This window comes from Electrophorus electricus, chromosome 1 (genome assembly GCF_041902795.1).
Source record: "Electrophorus electricus isolate QZ-2024a chromosome 1, ASM4190279v1, whole genome shotgun sequence".
Classification (NCBI taxonomy): Eukaryota; Metazoa; Chordata; class Actinopteri; order Gymnotiformes; family Gymnotidae; genus Electrophorus; species Electrophorus electricus.
Window position 1 is genome coordinate 8,999,690 of NC_137497.1, and position 27,949 is coordinate 9,027,638.

At 41.8% G+C, this 27,949-nt stretch overlaps 1 protein-coding gene across 5 annotated transcripts in view; it reads right to left on the bottom strand.

Moving 5' to 3' along the window:
- Window positions 1-4,683: 4,683 nt before the first annotated feature.
- Window positions 4,684-27,949, bottom strand: part of LOC113569406 (NACHT, LRR and PYD domains-containing protein 3-like) — a 429,360-nt gene continuing 406,094 nt past the window's right edge. For 4 of the 5 annotated variants that reach the window (XM_081711252.1, XM_081711249.1, XM_081711237.1 and 1 more), the window contains 4 exons: window positions 27,398-27,568; window positions 20,461-20,634; window positions 7,426-7,472; window positions 4,684-7,224 (listed from right to left, as the gene is read on the bottom strand). In XM_081711252.1, the coding sequence (XP_081567378.1) occupies window positions 6,683-7,224; window positions 7,426-7,472; window positions 20,461-20,634; window positions 27,398-27,568 (934 nt within the window). In that variant the 3' untranslated portion in view covers window positions 4,684-6,682. The remainder of the gene's footprint in view (window positions 7,225-7,425; window positions 7,473-20,460; window positions 20,635-27,397; window positions 27,569-27,949) is intronic. The other variant, XM_081711239.1, reaches the window with a different exon arrangement.

Sequence of the window (27,949 nt, forward strand, 5' to 3'; positions counted from 1 at the left end):
TTTCACCCAATAGGATGGACAATTTGTCAGTGTTCGATAGATACTTAGAGTTGGGGTCGGTCGTCTCAAATTTTGTAAAGTAAATTTGTTGTGTTTGACTGAATGTTTCACATTCAGTGAGAAAGTGCAGCTCTGTCTCTACAGTGTCATTTTTACACTGCTGACAGAGTCTCTGCTCTTCTGCAGACTGCATGACTTATATTGGCTGGTCTGGATGGGCAGGCTGTGTTCCCTGAGTCTGTACTTTGTCAACGTATTTCTGTGTTTAATGGCACTCACTTTGTACAGGTAGTCTGCTACAGTGTACTGACATTTTAGGGTCAGATAACAGTGCATTATGCTTTGAGCTTGTGTTTGTGTGTTCCAACGGTTAATGTAGTTTAGCTTTTGTAGTGTTATCATTTGGTTTGGTCTGATTGTTTGTTTGTATTTCAGACTGGTCCTGGTGTGTTACAGTGTTAGTGTTTGTTAATGAACTCAGTGTCAGGACCAGCTGTGTGAGGGGACCAGTTGTGTGAGGATACCAGCTGTGTGGAAGACCTGCTGTGTGAGGGTACCAGCTGTGTGAGGGGACCAGCTGTGTGAGGGGACCTGCTGTGTGAGGAAACCAGCTGTGTGAAGGGACTCTTTTCTCTGCTCAGCTCTTGGCACTGCAGGGCTTTATAGTGGTACCAGTGGTAGTCACCGTTTTTTTTAAGTATAGCCAGTATTTAATAATCCTTTTTTGAATTTGGAATAATAGTGTAAATTGGCCTAATTCAGCTCTACAGGCATTATTTGTTGTTTTCCTGTGCACTTTCAGGATATTCAGAGTGCATAATTTCAGCTGGGTGTTTGATCCATTGTGAGTGGCCCTCACACTTCAAGTTTGGTTTATTTGTCACATACATAGTCATATGCAGTATAACTCGCAGTGAAATGGTTCACAACCATACAGCAGAATTGGTTGTATGATAGACTGGAATATTTTGAGCCAAATTTGAATTGGTATTTGAATGTGAATTTGACATTTGATTGCACAGAATGCCCTGCGTGTTTTCTCTCTCAGTTGACTGACTGCTGGATTGAAGTTTCCAGTTGAAGTAATCTTTAATCCTGAGTAATTGTAATTTGTACAGGTTTCTAGTGTTTGTGTTCATAATGTGAAACTTGTGTGGTGTGTTTGCCTGAGATCTGGCTCTTTTTGGAAAATGATGGTTTTGGTCTTTTTCAGGATTTTTTTACTTGGGTGTTTAATCATTTCATTTCAAATGCCATCAGACCCACTTGCTTTTTTTGGTTTTAAGAGTAGAAATTTGATTTCTAAGTTCCTGCTCAGTAGTGGGTGAGTCCAAGGGATTCTAGAAGTCCTTTATTTTTAGTTCTAATATATTAAATTTTTCAGTTATATGCTTTTGTTCAGGTCTTGTATTTTTGAGTAATTGATTGTAAAGTGATTTAACATGTGTTATCCAATATGTGTTTTGAAAAGCCAATTCTTCTTATTTAGATTTATTAAGAGTGTTCAAGAAATGTGTCTAAAAGTGTTTGAATTTCTTGAGAGCTTTCTGGAACTCCTCTGTGCTGTTTTGGGCCCATCTGTATCGTCTCCTGGTATTAAACAGCTGACTGGTCTGTGTGGGTGCAGCACTGCTAGTCTCTGTCCTATTAATGAACACAGTGATGTGGCTGTGATTAGACAGAGGGGTTAGTAGCTTTACAGTGAATGTACTGAGAGAGAATGTACTGTTATCATGTAATCCACTGTATTGCCAAGAGGTGAGCAAAAGGTGGACCTCCCCAAAGAGTCCCCTCATAACCTACTGTTGACAATGTACAGACCCAGATTTTGTCAGAGCTGCAGGAGGTCTTTTCCATTCCTGTTTACCTATGTGTCAGAATGATATCAGGAAAGAAACGTTTCCTTGTATTAACAGCCCTGTGGACCTCGAGAAATGTGTACTTTGAAAATGATCAGAACATCCTTGGAAAATACAAAACATGCAAAAGGGGTTCGGGTGGAAGAGGACTTTCCAGATCTGGCAGGTTTTATACAGTTTTATACAGTGTTTGAGAAGCAATTTATAGGAGGAAGGTTTTACTGATCTAAACCTGCAACTTAACGATGAAGGTAAGAAGCTTAATTTTTGTGACACTTTTTTGTTTAGATTTAATGTTCATTTTCAAAATGAGTGTGTGCAGTGTGGCAACACTTAATGGGGCCGGGGATGTGAATAAAAGAACACAGTTTTTTCAGTTAATCAAATGTAAAGGAAATGATGTAGATTTTGCTCAAGTAACTCATAGTGATAGACAGAATGAAGCAGACTGGCTGAGAGAGTGAGAAGGTAAAGCCTTCCTTAGTCACAACTGCACCATGTCTGGGGGCGTGGCTGTGTCATGTCAGGGGGCGTGGCTGTGTCAAGTCTGGGGGCGTGGCTCTGCCCCTTCCCAACAGCTGGGTTCCACAATTTGTAGTGGAGGATATTGAGGCTCTTAAAGTAAAAAAAAAACAAACAAACAAAAAAAACTAGCCAACCTGCTTGGGGTATAGGCACAGGGGGCTCTGGTGTATTCTCCTTTTCAGAATGTGACACAGATGTACTCTCTGTCCAAGTTTTTCTTTGGTTTAGAACATAAACATGGTCAGAGCAGATGGATACATGCCTTGAAGTCTGGTACTGTACTCTCAGATCCTGTGGAGATTCGTAGAAGAGCAGCACAGTTCTAAACTAGGCTGTATACCATACCAATATAGATCATACCAAGAGATGGAAAATATTTACTTAGATGGTTCTCCTCAGGTAGAAGAAGAGGCTGGAGAGAGAGAGAGAGAGAGAGAGAGAGAGAGAGAGAGGCAACCCAGACTCCAGATGGAAAGAGAGAGAGAGAGAGAGAGAGAGAGAGAGAGAGAGGCGACCCAGACTCCAGATGGAAAGAGAGAGAGAGAGAGAGGCGACCCAGACTCCAGATGGAAAGAGAGAGAGAGATAGAGAGGTGACCCAGACTCCAGATGGAAAGAGAGAGAGAGAGAGAGAGAGAGAGAGAGAGAGAGAGAGACGACCCAGACTCCAGATGGAAAGAGAGAGAGAGAGAGAGAGAGAGAGAGAGAGAGAGAGAGAGAGAGAAATAGAGGGAGAAGGAGAAAGAGGGTGAGCCGCTTGGGGACCCAAAGTCCAGATGTAAAGAGAGAGAGAGAGAGAGAGAGAGAGAGAGAGAGAGAGAGAGAGAGAGAGGGAGAGAGAGAGGGATAGAGAGAGAGAGAAACGAGAGGGAGGGCCGCACGGGACTACGGATGTAGGGAGAGAGAGGGAGGGGACCAGAACTCCAGATGGAGAAGTGGAGACTCTCTCCCTCCATTCAGAGTCTGTCACAGTGTGGCCCTCCCTCCCTCTCTCTCTCTCTCTCTCTCTCTCTCTCTCTCTCCCTCCCTCCATCAGGAGTCTGGGTCCCAGTGTGCATCTCCCTCTCTCTTGCCAAAGCTTTGATAAAGACATTAACACTAACAACAGATGACAACAACAACATTATAACCGCTTACAATATTAGTAACAACAACAATAATAATAGAACTACAACACACCCAATACCAATACTAATAATAATACCAATAATAATAATAATAATAATAATAATAATACCAATAATAATACCAATAATAATAATAATACCAATAATAATAATAATACCAATACCAATAATAATAATAATAACTATAATAATAATCATAATAATATCAACAACAATAATAATAATAATAACAGCAGCAACAACAACAACAACAACAACAACAATAATGTCTCTGGTATCTGACGGTCACTCACTGTCCCTCAGACTGTGGCAGGAGTGAACGTACAGCGCTGCCAGTGTGCTGAACTCTTTATATTCACCAACAACATACGGCAGCTTCTCCTCATCAGGGAGATTTTTAAACTCAGGGAATACGTGGCTAATTTTCTTAAAGAATTTAGTTCTAATCTGTCTAAATGTTGTACATTCATTCAGAAAGTGCAGCTTTGTCTGGATCTTATAGTCCTGGCACTGCTGACACAGTCTCTGCTCTTCAGGTAAACAGGACTGTTTATGTCTGCTGGTCTCTATGGCCAGGCGGTGGTCACTGAGTCTGTACTTGGTCAGGGTGGACCTCAGTTTTGGATCAGACAGTGTTCTTAGGTAATCTGCCACGCTGTACTTTTGATTTAGGGCCAGATAACATTTTGATTGAGTTTCCCAATAAGTGATGTTGTTTGTAATTCTGGTGATTCTGATTGGGTTTGCTGTTATTTTCTGGTCCTCAGCATGTGTAGTGTTACTGTGTTAATGCTGAACTGTATTTCCGGACCAGCTGAGTGAGAGCACTGTTCTCTTTGCTCAGCTCTTGGTACTCCAGACCTTTAGAATGATATAAGTTTGGAATTTAACTGCCCTTGTTTCTGTCTTTATTATTAATAGATCTCTGCCCAGCTCTGCCCCGTGTGCTTTGTTTGTGGTGTTCCTGTGCACCTTTAATGATGTTGCTCCACTTAAGAATACAATCATTAGGGACAAAAAATTAGTACCTTGGTATAATGAGCACATGCACAATTTAAATCAAAACACTCTCCTCACATGATGCAGAAAAGATGGTCCATGCATTTATTACATCAAGATTGGACTACTGTAATGCAGTAATATCTGGCGGTAACATTAAGCACTCCAAGTGGATACAAAAGAAAAGGTTTTTATTGGCTCCCAGTGCTCCAGTGCAAAAGAAAAACCACATCCCATCAAAAACATACAAAATTGTTCAAAAAAGGAAAGTTTAGCATTTACAAGGATAAAAGTCCAGCAATCATAAATTCTCCAATATCAATCAACTTCAAAACATCACTCTTGAATTTTCCCTTAAAAACCTAAATATGGAAAAACAGCAAATGAGGTGATGTCACTTCCTGTCTTTGGGCAGGCATATTTTCCATAAAAGTCCCCTTTAACACACTATGGTTTCTTTTCCCTCCAAAACAACATGGAAGTCTCTCCACAAAAATAATCACAGGTAAGTTATTTTTCTCTTAATCTACTTTTGTTTTACCTACTTCAATCAAATATACAAATATTCTGGCTAGATAAACATTATACTTAAACTCTAGTAACATATTATAAGAATAATATTTCATCTCAAATATTTACAATACATTTCTATAATACATTTCACTCATACTGTGTACAACATTTGTATGTGTGTCACTCCAACACTCAGAAAACAGAATGAAAAACCTTTCAGTTTCCAAAGATTTCCACCTTTAATGTGTAGATTTGTACAGAGTTTAACACAGTGAGGTTATGATTCCACAGCATGTGTAACTTGTAGAACAGTATTTATGTCATATGTACAGAAATCAACTGCAGCTCAGTCTATTATTTGAGCATCATTTATTGTGTGTGTGTGAGAGAGAGAGGGAGAGGTTTAGAGTGTCTGTGTGAGTGGTTGTGTGTGTGTGTGTTTGTGTTTGTGTGTGTGTGTGTGTACGTGTGTGTGTGAAAGAGTGAGAGGTATAGAGTGAATGACAGAGAGAGATGTGTAGCGTGTATGTGTGAGAAGTGTGTATGCGTATGAGAGAAAGATACAGGTGTATTTTGTGTGTGTGTGTGTGAGAGAGAGAGAGAGGTGTTTTTTGTGTGTGTGTGTGTGTGTGTGTGCATACGTTTGTGTAAGACACTTGTGTGTGTGTGTGTGTGTGTGTGTGTGTGTGTGTGTGTGTGTGTGCATACGTTTGTGTAAGAGACTTGTAGTGTGTGTGTGCGTGTGTGTGTGTGTGTCACAGAGATGTACTGTGTGTGTGAGAGAGGTGTGTTCGTGTGTGTGTATGACAGACAGGTGTAGTGTGTGTAAGAGACAGAGAAAGCTGTGTAGCGTGTATGTGTGAGAAAGAAGTGTAGTGTGTGTAAGAGTGTGTGTGAGAGAGGTGTGTGTGTATGTTTGTAAGAGAAAGATACAGGTGTATTTTGTAGTATTGTGTGTGTGTGTGTGAGCGAGAGAGGTGTTTTTTGTGTGTGTGTGTGTGTGTGTGTGTGTGTGTGTGTGTCACAGAGATTTGTACTGTTTGTGTGTGAGAGAGGTGTGTGTGTGTGTGTGTGAGAGAGAGAGAGAGAGAGAGAGACAGGTATATTATGTGTGTGTGTGAGAGGCTGTGTGTGTGTGTATGTGAGAGACGTGTAGAGTGCATGTTTGTGTGTGAAAGACAAAGTATGTGTGTGTGCGTGTGAGAGAGAGAGAGGTGGATTGTGTATGCGTTTGTGTGAAAGAAGTGTATTATGTGTGTGTTACGGAGAGATGTACTGTGTGTTTGTGAGTGAGTGGTGTGTGTGAAAGAGTGAGAGGTATAGAGTGTATGACAGAGAGGTGTGTAGCGTGTATGTGTGAGAAGGAAGTGTAGTGTGTGTAAGAGTGTGTATGAGAGAGAGGTGTGTATGTGTGTGAGAAAGATACAGGTGTATTTTGTGGTATTTTGTGTGTGTGTCTGTGTGAGAGAGAGAGACGCACACAAGGGTGTTGTGTGTGTGTGTGTGTGTGTGTGTGTGTGTGTGTGTGTGTGTGTGTGTGTGTGTGTGTGTGTGTGTGTGTTTAATACTCAGCAGGCATGTGTGTATGATGTTCACCAGTTGTGTGTGTAGAGGTGTGTGTTTCCCTGCAGACTCAGGTGTTCCTCCAGGACACAGGAGGCTATTCTAGCTCACACACACACACTGAGGAGTCAGAATCCCAAAGCCCAAACCCTGCATAGAGGGGCTCAGTGAATGTGGAGTGGAGTGTGTGTAAGTGTGTGAGTGTGTGTGTGTGAGAGGAGACGCTGTAGAAGGACAGAGTGCCGGCGGGCCAGTCCAGATACACTCCTACTCTGTTGGAGCTGGAGGGGGCAGAGATGGCAGTTCCCTTATTATTGTGCCAGACAGTGCATCTGTTATCAGAGCAGCTCAGCCTCCAAGACTTTATATTACATCCAAACCTACAGTCATAACTGCCTTCTTTCCTGCTGATTCCTTTATATGTCACTGATATTTCAGCCCATCCCCCACTCCACTCAACCTCCCAGTAACAGCATCCAGTCAGACTCTCTCTACACACAACCTGCTCCCAGTATTCAAATCTCTCTGGATGATCAGGATACGACTGCTGCTGCTCCACACGCGTCACCTTTCTGTTCCCCTCAGACAGAGAGAGATGTGTGTGTGCTGTGTTTGGGTCCAGTGTGAGATCACACACATCTGCACACAAGAAGAGACATTAGAGGAGAGATCACAAATAGTGTGTGTGTGTGTGTGTGTGTGTGTGTGTGTGTGTGTGTGTGTGTGTGTGTGTGTGTGTGTGTGTGTGTGTGTGTGTGTGTGTGTGTGTGTGTGTGTGTGTGTGTGTGTGTGTGTGTGTGTGTGTGTGTGTGTGTGTGTGTGTGTACATTTACTTCTTACATTTTCTTAGTCCTGGTTTGATTCTCATCTCCCCTGCGCGCTCCACCCTAAAGAAACACACACACACACACACACAGATAATAGTTCTGTCTCTCTCTCTCTCTCTCTCTCTCTCTCTCTCTCTCTCTCTCTCTCTCTCGGTCTCACACAGATAATAGTTATGTCTCTCTATCTCACACATAACAGTTCTGTCGGTCTCTCTCATTTTCTCTCTCTCACACACAGGTAATAGTTCTGTCTCTCTCTCTCTCTCTCTCTCTCTGTCTCACACACAGATAATAGTTGTGTCTCTCTCTCTCTCCCTCTCTCACACACACACACACACACACACACACACAGATAATAGTTCTGTCTCTCTCTCTCTCTCTCTCTCTCTCACACACACAGATAATAGTTCTCTCTCTCTCTCTCTCACACACGGATAATAGTTCTCTCTCTCTCACACACACAGATAATAGTTCTGTCTCTCTCTCTCTCTCACACACAGATAATAGTTCTGTCGCTCTCTCTCTCTCTCTCTCTCTCACAAACACACAGATAATAGTTCTGTCTCTCTCTCTCTCTCACACGGATAATAGTTCTGTCTCTCTCTCTCTCTCTGACACGGATAATAGTTCTCTCTCTCTCTCTCTCTCTCTCTCTCTCGGGCTCACACAGACAATAGTTCTGTCTCTCTCTCTCTCTCTCACACACAAAGATAATAGTCCTATCTCTCTCTCTCTCACACGGATAATAGTTCTGTCTCTCTCTCTCTCTCTCTCTCACACACAGATAATAGTTCTGTCTCTCTCTCACACACACAGAAAATAGTTCTGTCTCTCTCTCTCTCACACACAGATAATAGTTCTCTCTCTCTCACAGATAATAGTTCTGTCTCTCTCTCTCTCTCTCTCTCTCACACACACACACAGACAATAGTTCTGTCTCTCTCTCTTTCTCACTTTCTCACACACAGATAATAGTTCTGTTTCTCTCTCTCTCACACAGATAATAGTTCTGTCTCTCTCTCTCTCTCTCTATCTCACACAAGTTCTCTCTCTCTCTGTGTCTCACACACACAGATGGTAGTTCTGTCTCTCTCTCTGTCTCTCTCTCTCACACACAGATAATAGTTCTGTCTCGCTCTCACACAGATAATAGTTCTGTCTCTCTCTCTCTCTCTCACACACACACAGATAATAGTTCTGTCTCTCTCTCACTCTCTCTCTCGGTCTCACACAACAGTTCTGTCTCTCTCTCACACACACAGATAATAGTTCTGTCTCTCTCTCTCTCTCACACACAGATAATAGTTCTGTCGCTCTCTCTCTCTCTCTCTCTCTCACAAACACACAGATAATAGTTCTGTCTCTCTCTCTCTCTCACACGGATAATAGTTCTGTCTCTCTCTCTCTCTCTGACACGGATAATAGTTCTCTCTCTCTCTCTCTCTCTCTCTCTCTCGGGCTCACACAGACAATAGTTCTGTCTCTCTCTCTCTCTCTCACACACAAAGATAATAGTCCTATCTCTCTCTCTCTCACACGGATAATAGTTCTGTCTCTCTCTCTCTCTCTCTCTCACACACAGATAATAGTTCTGTCTCTCTCTCACACACACAGAAAATAGTTCTGTCTCTCTCTCTCTCACACACAGATAATAGTTCTCTCTCTCTCACAGATAATAGTTCTGTCTCTCTCTCTCTCTCTCTCTCTCACACACACACACAGACAATAGTTCTGTCTCTCTCTCTTTCTCACTTTCTCACACACAGATAATAGTTCTGTTTCTCTCTCTCTCACACAGATAATAGTTCTGTCTCTCTCTCTCTCTCTCTATCTCACACAAGTTCTCTCTCTCTCTGTGTCTCACACACACAGATGGTAGTTCTGTCTCTCTCTCTGTCTCTCTCTCTCACACACAGATAATAGTTCTGTCTCGCTCTCACACAGATAATAGTTCTGTCTCTCTCTCTCTCTCTCACACACACACAGATAATAGTTCTGTCTCTCTCTCACTCTCTCTCTCGGTCTCACACAACAGTTCTGTCTCTCTCTCTCTCACACAGATAATAGTTCTGTCTCTCTCTCTCTCTCCCTCTCTCTCTGTCTCACACACAGATAATAGTTGTCGCTCTTTCTCTCTCTCGCACAGATAATAGTTCTGTCTCTCTCTCTCTTTCTCTCTCTCACACAGGTAATAGTTCTGTCTCTCTCTATTTCTCTCTCACACACAGATAATAGTTCTCTCTCTCTCTCACAGATAATAGTTCTCTCTCTCTCTTTCTCACACACAGATAATAGTTCTGTCTCTCTCTCTCTCTGTCTCACACACAGATAATAGTTCTGTCTCTCTATCTCTCCCACATATAACAGTTCTGTCTCTCTCTCTGTCTCTCTCTCTCTTTCTCTCTCTCACACACAGGTAATAGTTCTCTCTCTCTCTCTCTCTCTCACACACACACAGATAATAGTTCTTTCTCTTTCTCACACACACACAGATAATAGTTATGTATCTCTCTCTCTCACACAGATAAGTTCTGTCTCTCTCTCTCACACACAGAAAATAGTTCTGTCTCTCTCTCTCACACACAGAAAATAGTTCTGTCTCTCTCTCTCTCTCACACAGATAATAGTTCTGTCTCTCTCTCACAGATAATAGTTCTGTCTCTCTCTCTCTCTCTCACACACAGATAATAGTTCTGTCTCTCTCTCTCACACACAGATAATAGTTCTGTCTCTCTCTCACACAGATAATAGTTCTGTCTCTCTCTCACACAGATAAGAGTTCTGTCTCTCTCTCTCTCTCGGTCTCACACAACAGTTCTGTCTCTCTCTCTATCTCACACAGATAATAGTTCTGTCTCTCTTTCTCACACACACAGATAATAGTTCTGTCGGTCTCTCTCATTTTCTCTCTCTCACGCACAGGTAATAGTTCTGTCTCTCTTTCACACAGATAATAGTTCTCTCTCTCTCTCTCTCTCTCTCTCTGTCTCACACACAGATAATAGTTCTGTCTCTTTCTCACACACACAGATAATAGTTATGTCTCTCTCTCTCTCTCTCTCTCACACACAGATAATAGTTCTGTCTCTCTCTCTCACACACAGAAAATAGTTCTCTCTCTCTCTCTCTCTCTCTCTCTCTCTCACACACACAGATATAGTTCTGTCTCTCTCTCTCTCTCTCTCGGTCTCACACAACAGTTCTGTCTCTCTCTCTATCTCACACAGATAATAGTTCTGTCTCTCTTTCTCACACACAGAGATAATAGTTCTGTCGGTCTCTCTCATTTTCTCTCTCTCACACACAGGTAATAGTTCTGTCTCTCTTTCACACAGATAATAGTTCTGTCTCTCTCTGTCTCTCTCTCTGTCTCACACACAGATAATAGTTCTGTCTTTCTCTCACAGATAATAGTTCTGTCTCTCTCTCTCACACACACACAGATAATAGTTCTGTCTCTCTCTCTCTCACACACAGATAATAGTTCTGTCTCTCTCTCACACAGATAATAGTTCTGTCTCTCTCTCTCTCTCACACACACAGATAATAGTTCTGTCTCTCTCTCACACAGATAATAGTTCTGTCTCTCTCTCACACAGATAATAGTTCTGTCTCTCTCTCTCTCTCTCACACACACAGATAATAGTTCTGTCTCTCTCTCTCACACAGATAATAGTTCTGCCTCTCTCTCTCTCTCTCTCTCTCTCTCTCACACAGATAAGAGTTCTGTCTCTCTCTCTCTCTCGGTCTCACACAACAGTTCTGTCTCTCTCTCTCACACACACACAGATAATAGTTCTGTCTCTCTCTCTCTCACACACAGATAATAGTTCTGTCTCTCTCTCACAAAGATAATAGTTCTGTTTCTCTCTCTCTCTCACACACACAGATAATAGTTCTGTCGGTCTCTCTCATTTTCTCTCTCTCACACACAGGTAATAGTTCTGTCTCTCTTTCACACAGATAATAGTTATCTCTCTCTCTCTCTCTCTCTCTCTCTCTCTCTCTCTCTCTGTCTCACACACAGATAATAGTTCTGTCTCTTTCTCACACACACAGATAATAGTTATGTCTCTCTCTCTCTCTCTCTCTCACACACACAGATAATAGTTCTGTCGCTCTCTCTCTCTCTTTCTCACACACACAGATAATAGTTCTGTCTCTCTCTCTCTCTCTCTCTCTCACACAGATAAGAGTTCTGTCTCTCTCTCTCTCTCTCAGTCTCACACAACAGTTCTGTCTCTCTCTCTCTATCTCACACAGATAATAGTTCTGTCTCTATTTCTCACACACACAGATAATAGTTCTGTCTCTCTCTCTCTCTCTCACACAGATAAGAGTTCTGTCTCTCTCTCTCTCGGTCTCACACAACAGTTCTGTCTCTCTCTCTATCTCACACAGATAATAGTTCTGTCTCTCTTTCTCACACACAGATAATAGTTCTGTCGGTCTCTCTCATTTTCTCTCTCTCACACACAGGTAATAGTTCTGTCTCTCTTTCACACAGATAATAGTTCTGTCTCTCTCTCTCTCTCTCTCTCTCTCTCTCTCTCTCTGTCTCACACACAGATAATAGTTGTGTCTCTCTCTCTCTCACACACAGATAATAGTTGTCGCTCTTTCTCTCTCTCGCACAGATAATAGTTCTGTCTCTCCCTCTCTCACACACATAGATAATAGTTCTGTCTCTCTCTCTCTCTCTCTCTCTCTCTCACACACACAGATAATAGTTCTGTCTCTTTCTCTCACACACACACAGATAATAGTTCTGTCTCTCTCTGTCTTTCCCTCTATCTCTCTCTCTCACACACACAGTTATTATTTCTCTCTCTCTCTCTCTCTCACAGAGAAATATAATAGTTCTGTCTCTCTCTCTCTCACACACAGATAATAGTTCTCTCTCTCTCTTTCTCTCTCTCACACACAGATAATAGTTCTCTCTCTCTCTTTCTCTCTCTCACACACAGATAATAGTTCTGTTGCTCTTTCTCTTGCACAGATAATAGTTGTCTCTCTCTCTCTCTCTCTCTCTCTCTCACACACAGATAATAGTTGTCTCTCTCTCACACAGATAATAGTTCTCTCTCTCTCTCTCTTTCTCTGTCTCAGATAATAGTTCTGTCTGTCTCTCTCTCTTTCTCTCTCTCACACAGATAATAGTTCTGTCTCTCTCTCTCACACACACAGATAATAGTTCTGTCGCTCTCTCTCTCTCTTTCTCACACACACAGATAATAGTTCTGTCTCTCTCTCTCTCTCTCTCTCTCTCACACAGATAAGAGTTCTGTCTCTCTCTCTCTCTCTCAGTCTCACACAACAGTTCTGTCTCTCTCTCTCTATCTCACACAGATAATAGTTCTGTCTCTATTTCTCACACACACAGATAAGAGTTCTGTCTCTCTCTCTCTCTCGGTCTCACACAACAGTTCTGTCTCTCTCTCTATCTCACACAGATAATAGTTCTGTCTCTCTTTCTCACACACAGATAATAGTTCTGTCGGTCTCTCTCATTTTCTCTCTCTCACACACAGGTAATAGTTCTGTCTCTCTTTCACACAGATAATAGTTCTGTCTCTCTCTCTCTCTCTCTCTCTCGGTCTCACACAACAGTTCTGTCTCTCTCTATCTCACACAGATAATAGTTCTGTCTCTCTTTCTCTCTCTCTCACACACACAGATAAGACTTCTGTCTCTCTCTCTCTCTCTCTCTCTCTCTCTCTCGGTCTCACACAACAGTTCTGTCTCTCTCTCTATCTCACACAGATAATAGTTCTGTCTCTCTTTCTCACACACAGATAATAGTTCTGTCGGTCTCTCTCATTTTCTCACTCTCACACACAGGTAATAGTTCTGTCTCTCTTTCACACAGATAATAGTTCTGTCTCTCTCTCTCTCTCTCTGTCTCACACACAGATAATAGTTGTGTCTCTCTCTCTCACACACAGATAATAGTTGTCGCTCTTTCTCTCTCTCGCACAGATAATAGTTCTGTCTCTCCCTCTCTCACACACACATAGATAATAGTTCTGTCTCTCTCTCTCTCTCTCTCTCTCTCTCTCTCTCACACACACAGATAATAGTTCTGTCTCTTTCTCTCACACACACACAGATAATAGTTCTGTCTCTCTGTCTTTCCCTCTATCTCTCTCACACACACACACAGATAATAGTTCTGTCTCTCTCTCTCTCACACACAGATAATAGTTCTCTCTCTCTCTTTCTCTCTCTCACACACAGATAATAGTTCTGTTGCTCTTTCTCTTGCACAGATAATAGTTGTCTCTCTCTCTCTCTCTCTCTCTCACACACAGATAATAGTTCTGTCTCTCTCTCACACAGATAATAGTTCTCTCTCTCTCTTTCTCTCTCTCACACACAGGTAATAGTTCTCTCTCTCTCTCACACACACACACAGATAATAGTTCTTTCTCTTTCTCACACACACACACACAGATAATAGTTCTTTCTCTTTCTCACACACACACACAGATAATAGTTATGTCTCTCTCTCTCTCTCTCTCTCTCTCTCTCTCACACAGATAAGTTCTGTCTCTCTCTCTCACACACAGAAAATAGTTCTGTCTCTCTCTCTCACACACAGAAAATAGTTCTGTCTCTCTCTCTCACACACAGAAAATAGTTCTGTCTCTCTCTCACAGATAATAGTTCTGTCTCTCTCTCTCTCACACAGATAATAGTTCTGTCTCTCTCACACAGATAATAGTTCTGTCTCTCTCTCACAGATAATAGTTCTGTCTCTCTCTCTCTCACACACACAGATAATAGTTCTGTCTCTATCTCTCTCACACACAGATAATAGTTCTGTCTCTCTCTCACACAGATAATAGTTCTGTCTCTCTCTCTCTCTCTCACAGATAATAGTTCTGTCTCTCTCTCTCTCTCTCACACACACAGATAATAGTTCTGTCTCACACAGATAATAGTTCTGTCTCTCTTTCTCTCTCTTTCACACACACAGATAATAGTTCTGTCTCTCTCTCTCTCTCTCTCACACAGATAAGAGTTCTGTCTCTCTCTCTCTCTCGGTCTCACACAACAGTTCTGTCTCTCTCTCTATCTCACACAGATAATAGTTCTGTCTCTCTTTCACACAGATAATAGTTCTGTCTCTCTCTGTCTCTCTCTCTCTCTGTCTCACACACAGATAATAGTTCTGTCTTTCTCTCACAGATAATAGTTCTGTCTCTCTCTCTCTCACACACACACAGATAATAGTTCTGTCTCTCTCTCTCTCACACACAGATAATAGTTCTGTCTCTCTCTCACACAGATAATAGTTCTGCCTCTCTCTCTCTCTCTCTCTCACACAGATAAGAGTTCTGTCTCTCTCTCTCTCTCTCAGTCTCACACAACAGTTCTGTCTCTCTCTCTCACACACAGATAATAGTTCTGTCTCTCTCTCACACAGATAATAGTTCTGTCTCTCTCTCTCTCTCTCTCTCTCTCTCACACACAGATAGTTCTGTCTCTCTCTCTCTCACACAGATAAGAGTTCTGTCTCTCTCTCTCTCGGTCTCACACAACAGTTCTGTCTCTCTCTCTATCTCACACAGATAATAGTTCTGTCTCTCTTTCTCACACACAGATAATAGTTGTCGCTCTTTCTCTCTCTCGCACAGATAATAGTTCTGTCTCTCTTTCACACAGATAATAGTTCTGTCTCTCTCTCTCTCTCTCTCTCTCTGTCTCACACACAGATAATAGTTGTGTCTCTCTCTCTCTCTCTCACACACAGATAATAGTTGTCGCTCTTTCTCTCTCTCGCACAGATAATAGTTCTGTCTCTCCCTCTCTCACACACACACAGATAATAGTTCTGTCTTTCTCTCTCTCTCTCTCTCTCTCTCACACACAGATAATAGTTCTGTCTCTCTCACACAGATAATAGTTCTGTCTCTCTCTCTCTCTCACACACACAGATAATAGTTCTGTCGCTCTCTCTCTCTCTTTCTCACACACACAGATAATAGTTCTGTCTCTCTCTCTCTCTCTCTCTCTCTCACACAGATAAGAGTTCTGTCTCTCTCTCTCTCTCTCTCTCTGTCTCACACAACAGTTCTGTCTCTCTCTCTATCTCACACAGATAATAGTTCTGTCTCTCTTTCTCACACACACAGATAATAGTTCTGTCTCTCTCTCTCTCTCACACAGATAAGAGTTCTGTCTCTCTTTCTCACACACAGATAATAGTTCTGTCGGTCTCTCTCATTTTCTCTCTCTCACACACAGGTAATAGTTCTGTCTCTGTTTCACACAGATAATAGTTCTGTCTCTCTCTCTCTCTCTCTCTCTGTCTCACACACAGATAATAGTTGTGTCTCTCTCTCTCTCTCTCTCACACACAGATAATAGTTGTCGCTCTTTCTCTCTCTCGCACAGATAATAGTTCTGTCTCTCTCTCTCTCTCTCTCTCTCTCTCTCACACACACAGATAATAGTTCTGTCTCTTTCTCTCACACACACACAGATAATGGTTCTGTCTCTCTCTGTCTTTCCCTCTATCTCTCTCACACACACACAGTTATTAGTTCTCTCTCTCTCACACAGAGAAATATAATAGTTCTGTCTCTCTCTCTCTCACACACAGATAATAGTTCTGTTGCTCTTTCTCTTGCACAGATAATAGTTGTCTCTCTCTCTCTCTCTCTCTCTCTCACACAGATAATAGTTCTCTCTCTCTCTCTTTCTCTGTCTCAGATAATAGTTCTGTCTGTCTCTCTCTCTTTCTCTCTCTCACACAGGTAATAGTTCTGTCTCTCTCTATTTCTCTCTCTCACACACAGATAATAGTTCTCTCTCTCTCTCACAGATAATAGTTCTCTCTCTCTCTCTTTCTCTGTCTCAGATAATAGTTCTGTCTGTCTCTATCTCTCTCTCTCTCTCACACACAAAGATAATAGTTCTGTCTCTCTCTCTCTCTCTCTCTCTCACACAGATAATAGTTCTGTCTCTCTCTCACACACACACAAATAATAGTTCTGTCTCTCTCTCACACGGAAAATAGTTCTGTCTCTCTCTCTCTCTCTCTCTCACACACTCACACACACACACACACACACACACACACACACACACACACACACACACACACACACACACACAGATAATAGTACTGTCTCTCTCTCTCTCTCTCACACACACAGATAATAGTTCTGTCTCTCTCTCTCTCTCTCTCTCACACACACACAGATAATAGTTCTCTCTCTCTCTCTCACACGGATAATAGTTCTGTCGTTCTCTCTCTCTCTCTCACACACAGGGATAAAAGTTCTGTCTCTCTCTCACACGGAAAATAGTTCTCTCTGTCTCTCTCTCTCTCTCTCTCTCACAAACAGATAATAGTTCTGTCTCTCTCTCTCTCACACACAGATAATAGTTCTGTCTCTCTCTCTCTCTCTCACACACAGATAATAGTTCTGTCTCTCTCGCTCTCTCTCTCTCTCTCAGAGATAATAGTTCTGTCTCTCTCTCGCTTTCTCTCTCTCTCTCTCACACACACACAGATAATAGTTCTCTCTCTCTCTCTCACACGGATAATAGTTCTGTCGTTCTCTCTCTCTCTCTCACACACAGAGATAAAAGTTCTGTCTCTCTCTCACACGGAAAATAGTTCTCTCTGTCTCTCTCTCTCTCTCTCTCTCTCACAAACAGATAATAGTTCTGTCTCTCTCTCTCTCACACACAGATAATAGTTCTGTCTCTCTCTCTCTCACACACAGATAATAGTTCTGTCTCTCTCGCTCTCTCTCTCTCACACACAGATAATAGTTCTGTCTCTCTCTCGCTTTCTCTCTCTCTCTCTCACACACACACACAGATAATAGTTATGTCACTCTCTCTTTCAGATAATAGTTCTGTCTCTCTCTCTCTCTCACAGACAGATAATAGTTCTGTCTCTCTCTCTCACACACAGATAATAGTTCTGTCGCACTCTCTCTCTCTCTCTCTCTCTCTCTGTCACAGATAATAGTTCTGTCTCTCTCTCTCTCTCTCACAGAGATAATAGTTCTGTCTCTCTCTCGCTTTCTCTCTCTCTCACACACACACACAGATAATAGTTGTCACTCTCTCTTTCAGATAATAGTTCTGTCTCTCTCTCACAGACAGATAATAGTTCTGTCTCTCTCTCTCACACACACACACAGATAATAGTTCTGTCTCTCTCTCTCTCTCACACGGATAATAGTTCTGTCTCTCTCTATCTCTCTCTCTCTCACACACAAAGATAATAGTTCTGTCTCTCTCTCTCTCTCTCTCACACAAAGATAATAGTTCTGTCTCTCTCTCACACACACACAAATAATAGTTCTGTCTCTCTCTCTCTCACACGGAAAATAGTTCTGTCTCTCTCTCTCTCTCTCTCTCTCTCTCTCTCTCTCTCTCACACTCACACTCACACACACACACACACACACACACACACACACACACACACACAGAGATAATAGTACTGTCTCTCTCTCTCTCTCTCTCTCTCTCTCACACACACAGATAATAGTACTCTCTCTTTCTCTCTCTCACACACACAGATAATAGTTCTGTAGCTCTTTCTCTCTCTCTCTCGCACAGATAATAGTTCTGTCTCTCTGTCTCACACAGATAATAATTCTCTCTCTCTCTCTCTCTCTCTCTCACACACACACAGATAATAGTTCTGTCTCTCTCTCACACAAACACACAAAGATAATAGTTCTCGCTCTCTCTCTCCATTTCAGACACACACATCGTTCTGGGCATTGAGAGTTCTGGTAAACTGGGATGTGATGATGTTGTCACTTCACCTCTCTTTTGTCTCTCTAGTTTGTTGACTGAGAGCGGCGGAGTGTTGATCATGCCTGTGGTTCCTTTTAGTTGTGCTGCCACAGCTACATCTGCCAAAGTCCATCTTTGCACATCATAGTTTCCTACTTTACACACCCTCTACCTGGACATGTCTAATAATCTAGTCTCTCTGTCTGCTGAGGTTCACCTACCCCTGATGTCATGACGTTACTGTCTCAGCTGCCATGGCTAATCCCACCACCCCATGATGCCCCCTGTTGTAGCCCCCCACACCTCCACCCCACACAGCTACTTCCCCGCTGCCCTTCATGGATGATCTCATACAGGAAGAGTTTCGGTCATGTGCACACCGTCGGGACCAGACAAGGACTTCTAGAAAACCACACTAGACATTAATTGCTTATTGTTCCATATTTCTTTATTTATTTTTCTCCATCTCACTACTTATGCTGCTCCTTATTGTCTATATTCTTACTACTGTAATGTCCGTTATTGTCCAGAGGACCCCACCAGTTTACAGCCCACCAGAACCAGTGCACCGAGGACACTGTCAGCACTGACATCCACACGTCTCTCACACATCTGGAGGACATGGACAGTTATGTTCCAGTGCTGTTCACTGATTACAGCTCAGCAGTCAACACAGTCACCCCAACCAAACTGACTGAAACACTCACCACTGGACTCACACCCTCCTTCTGTAAATGGGGCTGAACTTTCTAACAGACAGAATCAGTCAGTCAGAACTGGCAATGTACATCCAGCACAAGGACTGAAAACACTGGGACCCCCCAGGACTGTGTGGCCGCCCAGTATAACACCAGCATCATCAAACTGGTTTGACTGATCACTGGATGAGACAGCATACAGGAGGGAGGTGACAGACATGGTGACATGGTGTCATGACAACAATCTCTCCCTGAATGCAGACAAGACCAAGAAGATGATTGTTGACCCAAGGGGGAAGGAGAAGCAGCAGCACACCCCACTACAGACAGGAGAGATGGAGGTGAACTCCTTCACCTTCCTGGAGTTCACATCAGTGAGGACCTCACCTGGACCCACAACACACCCCACATCAGTGAGGACATCACCTGGTCCTACAACACACACACCCCACATCAGTGAGGACCTCACCTGGACCTACAACACACACACCCCACATCAGTGAGGACCTCACCTGGACCTACAACACACACACCCCACATCAGTGAAGACCTCACCTGGACCTACAACACACACCCCACATCAGTGAGGACCTCACCTGGACCTACAACACACACACACACCACATCAGTGAGGACCTCACCTGGACCTACAACACACACACCCCACATCAGTGAGGACCTCACCTGGACCTACAACACACACCCCACATCAGTGAGGACCTCACCTGGACCTACAACAAACACCACATCATAAAGAAATCCCAACAGTATCTGCTGTGTCCTCTGTTTATGTACGATACCCAGCATGACCTGCAGGTTAACACTCTCCTGACATCAGAACTCTGAAAATGTTCAGCTCTTGTTCACAGTTTTATTGACAACAGGAGGAAACGTGAAACTGAATCACATGAAAGACAAATCAACAACAAGCCAGCCACAACAAGTACCGATATACACAAAACACAATGCAGCAAACTTCACAGAGAATAACATTATCCACCAAATAATGATCTGTGATTACAAATAACAATACAATAAACTACACACAACCACAATGTTTTCAAAAGGTATGAGATGTACGCAGACAACTGCATTAGCACGGCTATAATAACTACAATAACTATAATAACTACAATAACTAGAACTCTTGGAGTTGTATTCTCTCACTCTACGATCGCTACACACATAAACCGACTCGCTGCTACTGACACCCTGTGGTTCATAAATGAATTACAACTAACCTCAAAAAATGGAACAGAGTTTATAAACTCCTGACAGAACAGCATCTGTACTTCCTGAGGAGGCTGAGGAAATGTAGCATGTCAACTAAAACTCAGCAGTTCCTACAGGAGAATGATGGAGAGTGAACTCACCAGCCACCACAGTATGATATGGGAACTGCACTACTCAGGAATGGAAGACTCAGTTTTCATTATTTTCTCATTCTCACTCTTTCATAAACACACACAGACACCAACACAGAAACACATACGCACACACACACACACACCCACACACATACACGTAAGCACACACAAACAAACCCACATACGCATGCACACACTAACGTTCCATACCTGAGAGTGTCCAGTCTGCAGTGGGGATCCTCCAGTCTAGCAGAGAGCAGCTTCACTCCTGACTCTCCTGGGTGGTTGTATGTCAGGTCCAGTTCTTTCAGGTGGGAGGGGTTTGACCTCAGAGCTGAAGCCAGAGAAGAACAGCCTTCCTCTGTGACCAAACAACCAGACAGTCTGCAGAAAGGAGGGAAACAGGTAGAGAGAGACAGAGAGTGAGATGCACTTCCAGAGCAGCCTGCATGGGGCAGCTAGAGAGGCTGGTAACTGTAGTGGAGGTTCCTCCACTCTCATCTCTCTCCGGCGTCCTCCATGGCAGATGGTTTTGTTCACTCTTCTCCAGATCGCTGCTGTCTGTGTTTATTTTTGCTCTTATTTTTATTCAGCCCTTCAGAACTCTAGTGCACTATTAACCTACATCAGAAGAACCCCAAAGCTGGACTTACACTGTGTGATTTCAGTGGTCTTATTAGACTGTTACATGTCAGACTGTATGAGATGATGCCAGTAAAATCTTGGCAGAATTCTACATCTGGCTGTGATAACAGGAGTAAAAACACTGTCACATTTCTGGACCTGTGACTCAGAGATAAAGTCTAAGAATCCTAAGCGATGCATACTTTTTTTGGAAGTTGCAAAGCTGATGCAAGACTTTCACAAGTGTCCTCAAGATTACAGATAGCTAGACTGCAAGTAGATACAACTGACAATACAATATAGTCTACAGTAGATACACTAAATATTACAATGTAAGTCACTCTGGATAAAAGCATCTGCCAAATGCTGTAAAAGTAAATATAAATGTACTCTTATGTGGTCATGGAACTGTCTTGGCTTTATAGGACATTTCTGAGAAATAGATATCCAAAATCAACCTGAATGAAACATGAATTCACCCAAAGGTATTATTATTTTAATAGGAGTTTATGAAAAATAGTAGAGTGAAATCTGTCCAAACTTACTCTGCTGATACTCTGCAAATTCAGTCTATACAAAATGAGTGCATTATTTCGCCTAAAGGTAGTTTGACTTTAATATGGATTTATGAACATTGTACAGTGAGTGTCCAAACTTACTCTGCTAATAGTCAAGGGCTTCTACTCACATGTGGTAGTGGAACTGTTTTTGCATTTTGTTAAAATTCATAAAAATATGTAAAACTTCAATATAGATTTATTAATGATCTGGTGATGGCCAAGGGCCACCATTCAATTGGCAGTGGAATATTTCAGCCCTGGAGTTCCCCTGCCCTGCACATTTGCCACATTTCACTAGTGATAACCCCTGTTTCAGCTGGCAGTCAAGATCTATAATAACCTTCTGAGAAACATTATGTAGAAAAAGCATTTTCCACAATGCTTATTAAGCTGTGTAAATATATTACCAATTGTGTTTAATCTAATTATGCAATTAAAGTAGTTCAATCAAGTAAACTGTATTTTGTACTTTTAAATGTAGTAAACGTGCAAGTCCATCGAAGCTCTTAAAAATACAGCGAAATACCGTAAAATCGCGCATATAGGCGCATAATTTAAAGCACGGACGACTTGACCGTGAATCGCTAAAGCGCGGATAGCGTGATCGCGGTTGTAACCTAGTAACCACCTGTAACCTAGTAACCACCTGTAACCTAGTAACCACCTGTAACCTAGCTACAAGGTTTAAATGTGTTTAAACTGATGTAGGGGACATGACTGATTAATACACAGCTGTAGTTCATGAACACCAGATGTTATAAATCACATCCCCGTCAAATCTCCCGTCACCCCCTCACCCTCCTCCCTCCTGCTCTCAACTACGTGAAGATCCAACCGCATTTCTCCTAAAGACTGTAACTTGATTGTTGCAAAGACAAGAAGTCCAATCTTGCTTATTGACAGTTTGGTCAAATTGTTGAGACTGTTAGCTGGTCAGATATCTGTGCTGAACAGTAAACAACTAAACAAATCAACATAGCTAGACTTTCTTTGCTAACATTACCTAGTTAGCTGTTAGCCATGAATGACGATCAGAGATTGAGTGAAAAACTCATACAGGCTTTGTCTGTCTGTCTTAGTCCATCTACTTTTACTTTTTGTCTGTCCCTTTCTGGTATTTTCCTTTTCTCTTGGAAATCACCATAGCAGCAAATATCCTCCAATTCCAGTTTGAGATTTTCTGTCATTTTCATGATCCACTACAGTTCTCTTCACCTCAGTGAGTTAAAACAGCTCCTCTGATACTATTGGCTACTGTAATGACGTCATTCAATATTCTGCCGCCCCGGCCGTCCTACCACATATGTGATTGGATCAAATTACTGTCACTCAAAATGAGAACCTTCTCACTCATATTTCTGTTACTGCTGGATACAAGTGCTTCTTGGATATTCATGTTATTACTACCTTTATTTTTTTTTTTCAAATGGTACAATTTAAAAAAATTGTGGAGTGTTTTTATTGTACCTTTTGACATTTTTTTAATACGTCAACATAGACTTCCTAAAAACACAAGGGCAACAATCACAAGGTTATTACTGTATTTCTAGACCAAACTGTTTTCTGCTGTTAAGTGTGCTCCCAGTTTTAGTTGAGAAAAATATTAGGAACATTATCTTCACTACATATAATGGTGTTATACTGTTTCTGACCATTCTGGTGCCCTACACACACCCAAACACACCCTGCTGCTACCACACTACAGTTACAGTGAAACTACAAACACTCCATAACTGCAGTCTGATAAGATTTAATAGACAGACTGAACTCAGGCATGCTAATAGAGATTTGTACCTTCAGTTTCCAGAGTTGGCTCTGTCCTAGAACAACTCCCCCAGGTCATTGTGCCAGTGTTGGGTAGTGTAGTCTATTGTGTGGCTGTGTGTATCAACATAAAATATCGTGGGTGTAGAAGATTACTGTACATTCACTGAGTGGATTTGAGCTTGTTACATCTACTACTGTATTTTCTTTTCCCTCTTCTGGTTTATGTTTAATGAAGACAGGTTTGGGGTGGAGCATGTATTGGGTTTGGCTTTTATTCTGGTTTATACTCCCCATAGAGACAGACGGCATGTTTGTAAAGCTCTATTACTTTTTAGTAATAGTGGTTTGTGCTCAGAATAAAGTGTCTGTTGTGGTCTCTCCCCCTACACTGGCACATAACAGAGATGTATAAAGGTTGGTATCTCTCTCTAATCATCTGCAGCTGAAATAACCAGCAACTGAAGATGGCCGCCTCCAACACTCCTTTACCATTTATCAAACACTGTAAGATAATACTGATGATTTTCTTCATAATTTGTGAACCCTAAAGATGGCCATGTTACTATATTGTGTGGGATGTAGCTTGGACACATATTAAAACTGTAGCATAACCATTATATTAGAGTGTTGCTATGAACAATGCATTAAATAAGAGTTTTACACATTTAAAAAAAAAAATTTTTTAACAGAACAGTGCCTTGACTCTCCCACTATTTGTATTTTAGATCTTTTCCCTGCAAAACACCTTCACTATTGTTTCTGAACTTCTGAGCCCTCCAGACATCTTGTGGTTTTAAGTATTTTCTGTGGTCAGTGTTTGTTCTCCTGTATGGAGGAAGCAGAAAGACAAGGAGCACAGGAAAGGGTCCTGTGAGGAGCACATTCTATCAGTGGTGGTCACACACAGATAATAGTTCTGCCTCTCTAACACACACAAATAGATCTGTCTGTCTCTCTCTCTCAATTTCACACACACACAAACTCACAGATAATAGTTCTGTCTCACACTTACAAATAATAGATCTGTCTCTCTCTCTGTCTCTCTCTCTATTTCTCTCTCATACACACACACACACACACACACACACACACACAGATAATAGTTGTGTTTCTCTCTCTCTATCTCGCTCTCATGCACACACACAGATAAAAGTTCTCTCTCCCTCTCTCTCTCCCCCTCTCTCTCACACACACACACACACACACACACACACACACACACACACACACACACACACACACACACACACACACACACACACACACACACACACACACACAAATAAATAATAGTTCTGTCTCTCCCTCACACACACACACACGTTTCAATTGAGGTGAAGCATTATAAACAGTAAATGAAACATACTTGTGTCAATCTGTGTAATAAATAAGATTTCAAACAGTAGTTATATTGGTCCTGAACTAAACAGTGTGAGGTCTGGTTTACTGTGTATATACAGTAGTCATGTTGGTCCTGAACTAAACAGTGTGAGGTCTGGTTTACTGTGTATAAACAGTAGTTATATTGGCCCTGAACTAAACAGTGTGAGGTCTGGTTTACTGTGTATATACAGTAGTCATATTGCCCCTGAATTAAACAGTGTGAGGGCTGGTTTACTGTGTATAAACAGTAGTTATATTGGCCCTGAACTAAACAGTGTGAGGTCTGGTTTACTGTGTATATACAATAGTCATATTGGTCCTGAACTAAACAGTGTGAGGTCTGGTTTACTTTGTATAAACAGTAGTCATATTGGTCCTGAAATAAACAGTATGGGGTCTGGTTTACTGTGTATAAACAGCAGTCATACTGGCCCTGAACTAAACAGTGTGAGGTCTGGTTTACTGTGTATAAACAGTAGTCATATTGGCCCTGAACTAAACAGTGTGAGGTCTGGTTTACTGTGTATAAACAGTAGTCATATTGGCCCTGAACTAAACAGTGTGAGGTCTGATTTACTGTGTATATACAGTAGTCATATTGGTCCTGAACTAAACAGTGTGAGGTATAATTCCTAGTGTATCTGAATTATGTAGTATCAAATGATGAATTATGGGTGCAGAAATGTCTGATCTAAAGTTCTGATGTAATTACAAAACAGCACACATGCTATGCACCACATACACACACACACACATACACACACAATATCTCTACTTCACACAACTAATTTATTCACTAAAATCAACCATTTACATTAACACAAAAAAAACCCAACTAAACAAGTCAGCAGACCTGTGGCGCTACAGTGAGAGTGGACACAGCTGACACTACAGCAGAGCTGTGGGGCTACAGTGAGTGTGGACACAGCTGACACTACAGCAGAGCTGTGGGGCTACAGTGAGAGTGGACACAGCTGACACTACAGCAGATCTGTGGGGCTACAGTGAGAGTGGACACAGCTGACACTACAGCAGAGCTGTGGGGCTACAGTGAGAGTGGACACAGCTGACACTACAGCAGAGCTGTGGGGCTACAGTGAGAGTGGACACAGGTGACACTACAGCAGAGCTGTGGGGCTACAGTGAGAGTGGACACAGCTGACACTACATCAGAGCTGTGGGGCTACAGTGAGTGTGGACACAGCTGACACTACAGCAGAGCTGTGGGGCTACAGTGAGAGTGGACACAGCTGGCTCCTCTGTCTCTGTCTGCTGTGTTCACTCTCTTCCATGTCCTCCTCCTGGACACTTTCACCATCAAGTTCTTCTGTCTTTTCTCTCTCCTGCTGTCTTCTTACTAAAGAAGGTTGCCATGGCAATAGCATTACTCTTTCTCTTCATCCTGGTTGTTTTCTGTCTCTCTATACTAACTGTAAACGAACAAGCAGGAGTATTTTATATTCTAGCCAGTTCCTTAGATTTAAGGAAGCTAACATTAGCCTCATTAGCTTTGTTACAGTACATCAGGCACCCAGTGTGACACACACACACACACACACACACACACACACACACACACACACACACACACACACACACACACACACACACACACACACACACACACACACACACTTCACTCCTTATCTCCTCCTAATCTCCTGATTACTGAGTCTTGTGTGTCTTTCTTTCTCTCTTGTAATTAAGTCCACAGGTTTATTCGTCCAGTGCTGAACATTGTTCCTCACTACTGTGTTCAGATGTCCTGAGTTTACTGTCAGCTGTCTGCTCAGTTTCTCTCTCTGCTGACTCCACGTCTTCTACCATCACTGTTCTATTTTTGTTTGATGTCTCTGGCTTGATGAAAAAATTAGCAGCCAACATTCACTCCTAAGTCAAGCTAATATGACGTTAGCGTGAGGTATCTAGGTGTAGTAACCAACATTATACTGTAACTTGGCAAGCTTAAGGTTACTAATATTAGCCAGCTACATGTTTCATAAAAACACCTGTGGAGAGAGATCACAGGTTTATCTTAAGTAATAACCAATAAACCTTTTAGGTCTATTGAATGAATATTAACTTGTTGCGTTCTTTCCTCCAGCATGGCTGTCAGTTCAGCTCATCTCAACATGTGTTGAACACACATTGTAAATCATAATGAGAACAGGGTCTCCCACCCAAAAACACAAGGGAATCATGTGATTGTAAAAGTGTTCTGCAATGTGCCCACAACCTCAATGGTTCAGCTTTAAATGTTTTCATTAAGACTTTAAGGGCTTTTATTTGCAGAGAGATTAGAATGACTGATGTTTACAGTGTTTCCATACATAAACTAGATAAAATCACTCAGTTTCAGCTGAAAATCTTACATTAGAACGCTTCATTTTACAACACAGCTGTTGGAGTTTCTGAATATATATCAAAAATGCAGCTTGTGGACAAAATGCCAAAGCGCCTAGTGGAAGCAGCATTGTAATAAATACACCTGTACACGTGGACAAGGACTCATCTGTGTCTTCTCTTTACAATGTTATATTTCTCTTCTAGACTTGAATATCTGTTCATGCATCACAAATGTAACTCTTTGTCTCCACAGTGTGGTCATGCAATGAAATGTACTGAGGTTTCAACAGAAAACTCTATTTAGAAATATTTAGAGAAGAGAACTTTATAATATAATATAAAAGTGTAAATTTCCTTGCATTGCCTTGTCTGGCAATGTTTGTTTAATACTGCACTATAAGGGAGTTGACACTGACCTTTTTAAATTGGCTCTTTATTTACATTCAAGAATAGTCACAGAAACTCACCTGAGAATCTCCAGTTTACAGTGTGAACTCTTCAGTCCAGCACAGAGCTGCTCCACTCCTGAATTCTGCAGGTCATTATTATTCATCTCCAGCTCTCTCAGTGAGTTTTCTGTTTGTAGAACTGATGTGAGAGATTTGCAAGACTCTTCCGTGAGACCACAGCCAGATAGTCTGTAAAAGAGTAAATACAGTAAATAATGTAGTTCAGTCAGAGGATGATGAATTAAAAGATCTGAACTGCTAACAAAAATGTAAAGAAGAGCTTGAAAGGTCTGGAACACACTGATACATTTTCAGCCTTTTAATTTTACAAACACAGCAACATTTCAACACTACCATGTCTTCATCAAAGACAAAATGGACAAAGACATGACAAATAACATTCATTAGCAACCTAAGACAGGTGACCAAATAATGGATGGTTGGTTCATAAGTCAGTGAATGGCAGTTACCATAATCAGAGTCCAAATATCAAAATATCCCACCCCTAACACCATAACAGGAAACAGAACAACATAGATCTCATTCAATGTTTCACAAATACAAACACAC